Raw genomic sequence first — 11449 nt, forward strand, 5'->3', positions numbered from 1 at the left:
CCTGTAATCCCAGCACTCTGGGAGGCCAAGGTGGGTGGATCACCTGAGGTTGGGAGTTTGAGACCACCCTGACCAACATGGAGAAACCCTGTCTCCACTAAAAGTACAAAAATCAGCTGGGCATGGTGACCCATGCCTGTAATCTCAGATACTCAGGAGGCTGAGGCAGGAGAATTGATTGAACCCAGGAGGCAGAGGTTGTGGTGAGTTGAGATCAGACTATTGCACTCCAACCTGGGCAACAAGAGTGAAACTCTGTTTCAAAAAAAAAAAAAAAAAAAAAGGAAGAAAGAAAGAAATGGACACTGGAATGACTTCCCTTCTCTTCCTCCCTCAAAATAACTGATACAATAAGACTAGCCTCATCAATGAGCAATTGTCATTCTTAGGTTTCACAAAGAGAAAACAAAGAGCTCTTATTAAGCACACAAACCTACATACTGGTTGAAGGTAAATATTAGGGTAAAACCATCATGACTTTACAAGATAAATCAGAAAATCTGACATGCAGATCATTCATGATATAAGGGAATTCTCAGACAGAATTCAGCAGATCCTGCATTAATGACCAACAGAGATTCACAAGTGCATTAAACATATGACTGCTGGTTAGTGGTCTTAGCCCACCCATATGCCACCTTTTGTACCAACCTCTGACCTCACTGCCTCCATACCCTTAGTTTCTTACCCTGCCCCACATTTGATGATGAGTGAGTTGTCTCACACTTGTTTCATGATATAAAACAGCTACAAGTTGATTGTTTTTTCTTTTAGACTCCATATTCATTTTGGTAAAATATCCTTATATCAAAATAGTGGTATCAAAGGGAAAATCCGTGAATGTCAGGTACCCAGCCCAGTTACTTCGTTCTGGAACTGTGGAGTTAGTGATGACAGGGAGAGCTCAGTGTGGTGGCCCAGCTGCCTGCTGCACTGGAGGCTGAGCAGAGGGAGAGCCTCCTGAAGCTGATCCAGTGAGTTGTGGGAAACATCAGGGTTGATTCAGATGTGGTTGCCCAAGTGAGTCTCTGTTCCCTCTGGATATCACTCTAGAGTTTTCCCTCTTGGGACGCATACTCTGGCAAGAGGCCTTCCCCCACCACCCGCCCAACCCAGGACAGTCGGGTGGTCCTGTGGTGAAGAATACTTATGTCTATGAAGGGTAATTGTTTGGATAACCTCAGCCATGGGCTTCCTACTGTAGAGTCCATAAGAAGAGCCATGGAGGGTGGAAGGAAAGTGATGCTCAGGTTACTGGGGGCACAGCCTGTCCCAGGGGGTAACAGACGGAGGCCACAACACACTCCAGAATGGATTGGTCTGTCACACACTTTCCCAGGAGTTAGATGGTTGGAAGAAGGCAGCATTGCAAAGAAGGGGGCAGAGAAAGGTGGGGGTCAAGCACACTTGCCTAGACTTATTCAGGAATGATCAAGAAAACTGAAACAGGCTGGGCACAGTGGCTCACACCTTTGGAGGCTGAGTTGGGCGGATCACCTGAGGTCAGGAGTTTAAGACCAGCCTGGACAAAAGGTGAAACCTCATCTCTACAAAAATACAAAAATTAGCCGGTCATGATGGTGGGTAACGGTAATTACAGCTACTCAGGAGGCTGAGGCAGGAGAATCGCTTGAACCCAGGAGGCGGAACTTGCAGTTAGCCTAGATTGTGCCATTGCACTCCAGCCTGGGCAACAGAGTGAGACTCCGTCTCAAAAACAAACAAACAAAGAAGTCAAAAAAAAAAAAAAAAAAACCAACCACCAAAAAAACCCAAAACTAACACTGAAACAAACATGCTTGCCTATACTTGTTCAGGAGTGTCAAGAACAGTGGAAAAAAAATTCTTCTCCCATCTCGCTTTCCCTCTGCTCCTTGTTCTTGACCAAGAAAAGGAGAAGGCTAAACATTTTCTCAAAGGCAACAGATAATCTGCTTCTAAACCAGTGCTGGTTAGCCAGCTAGTCTTGATTTATCTGGACTGTCAATCTGAAAACCAATCACAGAATTCTCCTCAATGTTCCTGGGTTTATTCCAGGCTCTCATTCAAGGTCTCTGAGCCTGAACTCAGCAACTGAGCCCAAATCATTCCCTTGCCTTCCTTATCTCCTATGCTTGCATTCCAAATCTCCTTCGAGAGGACTCCTTTGCCCAAAACACCATTCAAAATTTGCTTATTCTTCCTTTGGAGGCATCTGGTTGTCATGCCAGATTTTTATCTTTTGCTTTTTCAGCAAAGCACAGAACTTTTTGTCTAGCATTCCCATTTTAGATGAGCAGTTGGATTTAAAACCTGCACATCTGTGTGTGGGAGCTTTAAAAATCCACAACACAATGGAATAACAGCTTGATTGTGAAAATAAATGTTTCATTAATTTGATTTTTCATTGACATCTTATTTTTTCATTAAACCCTATTGCTGGCCAAGGAAGAGACATTCTGCAGTAGAAAGTACATGGATTTTGAAGTGAAACAGGTTTAGCCTGGAATCCTAGCTTTGCTGTTTTACTTTGTGGTAACGTTGGGTGGGTCATAAACTTTTTGAATTTCCCCATCGATAAAAGGGGGTCATACTCTGAAGGTGCTATGAGGATTTTATGAGCTAGTCTGTGTGCAGTCCTTAGGACAGAGCCTGGTTCTGCTAAATGCTCCATAAACATTGCCTCTTGTCAATATGTATCCATGTAAAGCCCTGCACAGAGTCTGCACCAAACAGATGCTCCTTCCCCTGACCCCACCTCTTATTTACTAATTTTTCTTCTAATTCTCTTAAATGAGAATGGATTTTTACCAAAAACTGAGTCACAATGTTGCATGCTTTCTGGGATCTGATCTCTTCTCACTCCCTGCAATGGGTTGAATCATGGCCCTAAAGATATGTTCTAATCTCTAATCCTGGAACCTGAGGCTATTCCCTTATGTGGCAAGAGAGTGACTATGACCTTGTATCTTTTTTTTTTTTTTTTGGGACGAAGTTTCACTCTGTCACCCTGCCATGACCTTATATCTTAAAAGATGTGATTTAGTCAAGGACTTTGAGATGAGGAGTTTATCCTGGATTATCTGGGTGGTCTCCTTCTTTATAAGAGAGGCAGAGGGCTGGGTGTGGTGGCTTACGCCTGTAATCCCAGCACTTTGGGAGGTCGAGGTGGGCGGATCACGAAGTCAAGAGTTCAAGACCAGCCTGACCAACATGGTAAAATCCTGTCTTTACTAAAAATACAAAAAAAGAAAAAAAATTAGCTGGGCAGGGTGGCAGGTGCCTGTAATCTCACCTACTCAGGAGGCTGAGGCAGAAGAATCATTTGAACCTGGGAGGCGGAGGTTGCAGTGAGCCAACATGGTGCCATTGCACTCTGGCCTGGGCAATGAGAGTGAAACTCCATCTCAAAAAAAAAGAGAGGCAGAGGAACTTTGAGACAGGCACACAGAGCAGCGATGCACACAGATAAGACCAAGTGAATATGGTGGCAGATACCCGAGTGATGAGGCCACAGCCTCCGAGGCTGGAAGGACCAGGGAAGATTCTTTCCTAAAGGCTCTAGGAATAGGCCTCCTGCTGACATCTTGATTTTGGCCTCCAGAACTGTGAGAGGATAAATTTCTCTTGTGTTAAGTTACCCAGCTCGTGGTAATTGGTTACAGCAGCCCAGAGACATTCACACACTATATGAATCTGGGCTGGAAGACAAAGCCCTTCCTCTCCTTCTCCAGCAATTCAACAAGAGAAACGACCTGTGAGAGAGGGTGGTCCACAGCCCACACAGGTGCGTGCAAACACACTCAGCCTCGCCAGGCACGTTTACCCACCTTCCCTGGCAGGGCCAGGCCCTCCTCACCCTCAACAACACAGAGCAGTGGGTAAAGCCCTGAGGCTACCTGCCATCCCCACCCCCCTTTCTTTTCCCGTTTTCTCTCTGAGGCTTGGGATTCTTTCAGGTGCAGCAGAACTCGTCTTTGCACAAGTCACGACCAAGCTTAAAATGCAGGTATCTTCAGTTACATAATACGTAGACTTTAGCAGGAACCTCTGTGTTCTGTAGTAAATGACTTTACTACAGGTCGCTTCCTGCGTGTGTGGGCTTTGAGAGGGAACACAGCCAGGAAGAACACGTGGGTCCAGAAGAGATGTTGCTATGGTGAAAGCTAAAAGCACAAAAGAGAGTGGAGAGCTCCAAAGACCCAGGCTTCCTCCCTCACAGCTGTACAAAGCAAGCCAGAGACGCAGCACCCGGTAGGATAATCTGATCATTAGGCCTCCCGGCAGCTCTGTGAAGATTTAATATAGTATTATCCACATTTATGGTCAAGGAGACAGAAGCCAGTGGAGATCAACTAGTTTGTGCAAGTTTATGCGACTAGGAAGAGGGCAGAGACAGGACTTGAGCAAATGACCATCTGTCAGCAAGACCTGGCATGCCTCGTTACCTCTAGCTAAAGAGAAATGCAGAAAAATGCAGCTGGAGGGATTCAGGCTTACCAATCCCACCTCGTTGGAGCCCTGAAGGTCATTATGCATCCTTCCACCATTCTCTGGGCAACCATGAACCAGAGTTAGTGCTAGGCCAGGGATTGCCCACACACAGTAGGCTTCCTATTGCTCAGCTGTATGGATGAACACCTGGGCCTCAGTCCCCACTGTTGCTATTTGGTGGGGTGTTATTATTATGATTAGGAGGGACTCAACCTTGAACCTCTCTGTGCTTTAGTTTCCCCATCTGAAATGTGGAAGTGGGGTAGGTTGGATGACTGGTTCTCAACCTTTGCCGTCCATTAGAACCTCCCGAGGAGTGTTGGTTAGGCCATATCTTACTGCAATTAACCTGGAATCTCCCTGGGGGGGATTCAAGTATCAGCATTTGCAGAATCTCTTCAGATGATTCTTAAGTACAGTCAATGTGAGAACTAGCAGGTTACCTGACTGCTAAGGTTCTTCCAGACGCAATGTCTTCTGTCTGCATCTGCATGTGAAGCCAGTGCTGCTAGGGTTCAATTCTCCAGATAGTAATGATTCATGAAAGACCCTCAACTAAAGCCCCATGCTCAACTTTTCCCGAGAAAGCCACTTCTCTTTGGTTTGTCCAACTATATTATATACATATATATGTACATAAATATATTTTGAGATGGAGTCTTGCTCTGTCGCCCAGGCTGGAGTGCAGTGGCGTGATCTCGGCTCACTGCAACCTCTGCCTCCCGGGTTCAAGCAATTCTCCTGCCTCAGCCTCCTGAGTAGCTGGGATTACAGGCGCATGCCACCAGGCCCGGGTAATTTTTTTGTGTGTTTTAGTAGATATGGGGTTTCACCGTGTTGCCCAGGCTGATCTCGAACTCCTGAGCTCAAGCAATTCACTTACCTCAGCCTCCCAAAGTGTTAGGATTACAGGCGTGAGCCACGGCAGCTGGCCTAATATTTAAAATCTGTATAATGGTCTAAACTTCTCATGGTCTTTCATGCTTTTAAGAAGGAGGAAGGATTCATGAGGTAATAAAACTATTCAGGAATCATTTAGTTAATTATTATTCTAGGGCTTGCTATAAATGGTATCCTAGGGTTCTGAAACAAAAAATTAATGTAATTTAGTCACCCAGCACTAAGCCCTTATTTGATCAGAGGACTGCTACATTCAAGCTGAAGATAGAGAGATGAGTAGTCTTTTGCACTTCAGAAATTCCCAGTCCAAGGGGATGATAACAACAGCAATAATAATAACAGCTGCAGCCCAAATGGAAAAATACTTAGTGAACATCAGGAATTGCTGACAGCTGCTTTTTATAGGTCATTTTAGATCCTCACTACAACCCTGCTAGGTAGCATCATTTCCTTCATTATATTCCTGGGGAAACTAAGGCACAGAGAGGTTAGGTAACTTGCCAAGATCAAACAGCTAAGAAGTAGCTGATCTGCCTTTCTGACCTTATCTATAAGATTTAAAATCCCATGCTCTTTCCACTATATGATAAAACCTCTAGAAAGAGAGAAAGAATTGAGAAATAGAGATAAAGATAGCAGGGAAAGGGTTAACTTTCATAGGGGAGAATCAGATCCAGGTGGAGGAATTGCTGTAAAGTGTGCACATGAAAGGCGTTATAAGAAAATCAATCTATATTTAACTATGTTTGGGGCTCAATCCTGTTAGAAGGTACAACACTGGAACACATAAATTCATTACGAAGGGCTAGTTCTCCTGCAGTCAGTCCCAGCTCCCTCCAATTAGTCTTCAAAAATAAACCCATTGTGTGTTTCGTGGCTCAGCAACATCATTTTTTTAGCCAGTGTGAGCTGTTTGGTTCTAGGCAGATTTTCACTTTTATTGACTGCCATCAGTGATATAAAATGTACCAGGAGGAGAGGATGGTGGTGGGCACAGCTGTGACAACCCCTTTCTCTATGGTGTTAAGATTCAAACACGGTGTGAGCTGGCACGTTCTGAAGGCACACACACAGACACACACAAAATTCAAAATGAGCTAAGACCTGGAGAACGCTCTATATACATTAGCTAACTTAGGAATCTAAATATAAATTTATTTTTGGAGAAACCCACTGGGCTAAATAATTCACCCACAAAGCCAGATGTAGCTTGAGGCCATCACATGCTCTGGCCTAGAGCAGGAAAAGGGAAAAAGAATGAAGCCGTAAATTTTCTTAATGAGGCTTTCTCAAACCACCATTTCATGTTGTAACCAAAACAGGTAAAATCACCAAAGGAACTTAGGGTCTTAAAGAATATTCAGAGACTGTAGAAAAGGGTTTAAATATTAGATATCTAAAAAAGATTCTAAAAATATTTATTATGTTTACAAAATGGAAATTTCATGTTCATACTAAAAAAAGATTTACAATTACACATAAGTATTACATGCAGATGTATATAAACACACTGCATATGTGAATATATACACATAGACCATCTGGCCAAATACATGATATTATAAGGATGAGTTGATTTCACAGCAACATTTTGATGTGGAAAATTACCTCCACTCCAGAAATTATGAGGAAGGAAGATAGACCTTGTCATTGAAAATAATGGCATAGGGATGTGTCATTACACAACCTTGGATGAGATAACATATCAACCCGACATGAATACAGGCAGCATCTATTCCTGAAAGGAATGGAAAAATGCTTATGAAGATATAGCAAAGAGATGCTGAGCTAATAGCCTGATAAAAACACGTGATGTGTTCTTACGTTGCTTACTCTAATTTTTAAAAAAGATTTGGTAAAAACAGAATAAAGATGACACTATCTAAAATAGTTGTTGTGCTTGGAATCCAATTTTTAAAATTTGAAGGTAGGAATACTTCAATGAAGCAGACAAATCATAAGCTTATTTTTCTGTTTCAGATGCTTATCAAACTAGAAGTGAACATTTTGAACAGGTTCGTTTTCTAGTGAAATCCTCTTTCCACATCCTATATAACAAATACTCATGCGCGCGCGCACACACACACACACACACACACACACACACACACCTCTTTCTCTCCTTACAACTGTAAATCCATACCATGGGACTAAGGATGCTAACAACTGAAGAATGTGTTAAAGCAGCATTTTACCTCTTTGCTGATCAAACACAGAAGGGGTGCTGAAATCCATGGTAGCCTGTCTCATCATTTACCATCAGTATGGCAAAAAGCATCCAGGTCTCTAGAGAGTAGAAAACACCGTCTCAAACATTACAGTCAACGCGGCAGTCAGATGCAGCATCATTTGCCAAGACCTCTGTTTCAGGATTAAAGGTGCATCAGAGCTGCAGGTTGTTGTCAAGGCAAGTGATGAAAATAGGTATATGTTACTCCTGTAAATACCTGCTAGGAAAAGAGTTACTCTATAGTCTCATTCATCAGCTGTACTTGGGTATAATACACGCTCCACCCCCAAATAAACAAACACAATTGCTCAAACTCTAAAAAAACGGTAATTGTTGGGGCCACCTGCCTTGGATCTGGGAAAACACCGCAGGTCACGGAGCTTCAGTAGCTGGAATGTCGCTTTAAACCAACAGAAACCTGAATGGGTGAGTGAGGATTCACAGGGCCAGACAGAGCATGTGCAAAGCTGCCAATGCAGTTTGCATTCGGCTGTGCTCTTGGCGGAGTGAGAACTGCATTTGGGTCATGTGATCAGACAGTGCCATCTCAATGGAATACGACGTAAATATTGTAGCAGAAGGCTGCTGGCCATGTGCTGTGCGGAGTGATTATCCATGTTGGCAGTCTTCTTCACTCCCCTTTCAGCTCCGTTCTCCAATTGACAGGGAGGATGGGGAAAGGTGTCATTTGAAAATTGACATTTCAAGGCTTGAGTGTCTGTGGCGATAAAATTAAACAGTCCGCAGTCACGAGTGTGTTTATTGAAGCATTACATGTGGTGAAATCTGAAATGTACCTCATTCAGGGAGTGGTTAAGTAAATGATAGTAAATTTGTATTCTAGATTTAAAAATCTGAAATAAATCTATGTGTTTTTATCTGATGAGATGTCACTAATTTATTGTTAAATGAAACAAGCAAGTGATATATTTCATTTGTTCACATTTTAATAAAACCAGAAGCCACTCACTGTATACATTATTATGTTTATATATTCAGAGGAACACTGAAAAAGATGTAGAAAGATACACACTAAACTGCTAATACTGGTTACCTCAGGCAAATGTGATTAAAGTAGGAGATTTCTAACTTGTTCTGTATCAATCTCTGTATTTTTGACTTGTTATAACCAGTATATGATAATCTTATATTTGATATAATAAACTCAAACAAAGCTCTACATTCTAGGCACAACCAGATTTTTGGATAAGTCAAACAGTCATATAGTAGATGGTCTCATAAATGCTATTGATAGTGGTAATAACTGTTTTCTTTTTAAATTAATTAGTGTGTAATTGTGGAAATAAAAACAGAAATAATTTTTCTCTATATATGGCCACCTTTGTTTTGATATGGACTAATCTAGTGTATAATTTCTGTTCTTTGATAGGCAGGCTCCTTACTTTACTTTTCTTTTTTTTTTTTTTTGATATGGAGTTTTGCTCTGTTGCCAGGGGCTGGAGTGCAGTGGCGCAATCTCAGCTCACGGCAACCTCTGCTTCCTGGGTTCAAGTGATTCTCCTGCCTCAGTCTCCTGAGTAGCTGGGACTATAGGTGCCCGCCACCACGCCCAGCTAAGTTTTGTATTTTTAGTAGAGACAGGGTTTCACCATATCGGCCAGGCTTGTCTCGAATTCCTGACCTTGTGATCCACCTGCCTCAGCTTTCCAAAGTGCTGGGATTACAGGTATGAGCCACCCACTGCGCTCGGCCTATTTTTCTCCTGCCTCATATTTTTTCAGTGCCTATCATTAATTTTCCATCAACAAATCGGGGGGCCTCTCTTCTCTGTGACAATACTGCTACTCACTCAAAAATACTACTATTCACTCTCCTTTCCCATGTCAGCCCCTCCCCTCAACATGCCCTGCGTTTTTTTAAATTTAAAAACACAGGCAGAACCTATGACTTACAAATCATTACCCAAAATGTACTCCTTAGGTAAATCTCTTCAATTTCCCAACACCAGTTTCTTGCATTAACCATGAAAGCCAGACTGAGGGGCTGAGAGTGAATTGAGGAGGAAGCTGAGAATTACACTAGCAGATCCTCAGCTAAGGAGAAATGGCTCAAGCTCATCTGGCTGATGGAGGTAAAAGGGGTTTTTGCCATTCAGTCCCAAACAAGAGAAAAACAAAGGGTTTAGATGAACTTCTCTTTCATTCATTTGTTTATTCATTTCTACAGGCACTGCAGAGACAAGACAGAAAATGTGCTCATGCTCAATGAGCTTACGCTCGTGGGTGCAACTTCTGCTCCTAGCCATGCTGGAGTAATAGGGACTATATTCACCCCTCTTCTTTAAGCAACTGGAAAATTGGGCAAAATATGTAGAGCAGTTTTCAGAAACCAGGAAGCATGGGACAGTGATCTTTGAGAGAAGATAAACAAATGAGGCCAGCGTGAGTCCCTAGCTTGCTACCTGGGGAGAGTTTCCAGGCTGCAGCTCGTGGAAGGGGATAGAGGGCTGAATGGTTTGTAAAAGGGCCCACAAAAAGGTATGTCCTCATTCTAGTCCTCAGAACCTGTGAATATGGCCTTATTTGGAAAAGGACTCTTTACAGATGTAATTGAGTTAAGGGTCTCAAGTTGAAATCATCCTGCATTATACTGGTTGGCCCTATATCCAACCACAAGTGTCCTTATAAGAGACACACAGAGAGAAGACGAGGAGGCCACGTGGCCACAGGAGAGGGGAATGATGCAGCCACAAGCCAAGGAACACTTGCAGCCACCAGAAACTGGAAGACGTATGGAACAGGCTATTTCCTAGAGGCTTCAGAGTGAGGAGGTCCTGTTGACATCTTGAGTTCAAAATTCTAGTCTCCAGAACTGTGAGAGAATACATTTCTGTTGTTTTGAGCCACGAAGCTTGTGGTAATTTGTTACAATGGCTTCAGGAAACTAATACAAAAGAGGAACTCTCATAATAAATGCAAAGTTTCTAAAATGATTACAAAACCAAATTAAAATATACAGATATTTTCCTGTTTGTAAAAGGTTGCTTTGGACTCATTTTGAAGAAAGGCAGTCAAAGAGAGTGGAAAGGGCATGAGCTTGAGTTTGTCTCTTGTTAGGTGTGTGATTAGGATGAGTTGATGCAGAACAGGTGAGCCCCCAGATTGGGACTTAGCCTCAAGGGTTCTTGGCTTTGCCCAGGAAAGAATTCAAAGGTGAGCCCGTAGTGGAGACAGCAACTTTGACTGAAGCAGCAGTGTACAGCGGCAGTGGAGGTACAGCTCCTTGTGGATCAGCGCTACCCCATGCGCGCTGTGCCCGGAGGAGCAGTGTGTGGGAGCTGTATTTACATCTATTTTAATTATACGCTAATTAAGAGGTGGGCTACTCAGAACTTTCTGAAAAGAAGCAGGGAGTTTCTGGAACCACATAAGGTAAGTTCTGGGCCCTTGCCATAGCATTTGTAAACTGTCACGGTGTTGGTGGGAGTATCTTTATGCTACTAAGCAGTGAGGGCAACTAGAGGTTGCTCTCATTACCATCTTCTGGTTTTGGCTGGCTTCTTCACCACACCCTGTTTCAATCAGATTCTGCTCTGAGCAGCAGGGTTGCAGCCAGGGGTCTTGACCAGTGCTCGAAAACAAGTCCTGTTGATCTGCCTCATAGTAATGTAATTTTTTGAGCCTCAACATCTTAACCTGTGGCATGGGAATCCCACCCTCTAACTTCTTGTGAGAGTTGACTATTATTACCATTCAGTTCACTTCCTGGGCTGCAAACATAAGACATAGTCCTTTCTATCCGGCCAAGGCCCAGTGTCCAATAACATATGGTTGTTTCTTTAAGTGCTTTTTTTTTTTTGAGACAGGAGACAGGGTCAGGCTCTGT

At 43.0% G+C, this 11449-nt stretch overlaps 1 protein-coding gene across 1 annotated transcript in view; it reads right to left on the reverse strand.

Annotated features, from left to right (window-relative positions):
- The window catches only part of ANKRD55 (ankyrin repeat domain 55), a 133917-nt gene extending 125895 nt beyond the window's left edge, over positions 1–8022 (reverse strand). The window contains exons 1-2 of the mRNA XM_064375988.1: positions 7951–8022; positions 7569–7659 (exon numbers count right to left, since the gene is read on the reverse strand). Of these exons, the coding sequence (XP_064232058.1) occupies positions 7569–7626 (58 nt within the window). The 5' untranslated portion in view covers positions 7627–7659; positions 7951–8022. The remainder of the gene's footprint in view (positions 1–7568; positions 7660–7950) is intronic.
- Positions 8023–11449: the final 3427 nt, after the last annotated feature.

The sequence above is a fragment of the Aotus nancymaae genome, unplaced genomic scaffold (genome assembly GCF_030222135.1).
Source record: "Aotus nancymaae isolate 86718 unplaced genomic scaffold, 86718_ANA_hifiasm-v0.15.2.pri h1tg000014l, whole genome shotgun sequence".
NCBI lineage: Eukaryota > Metazoa > Chordata > Mammalia > Primates > Aotidae > Aotus > Aotus nancymaae.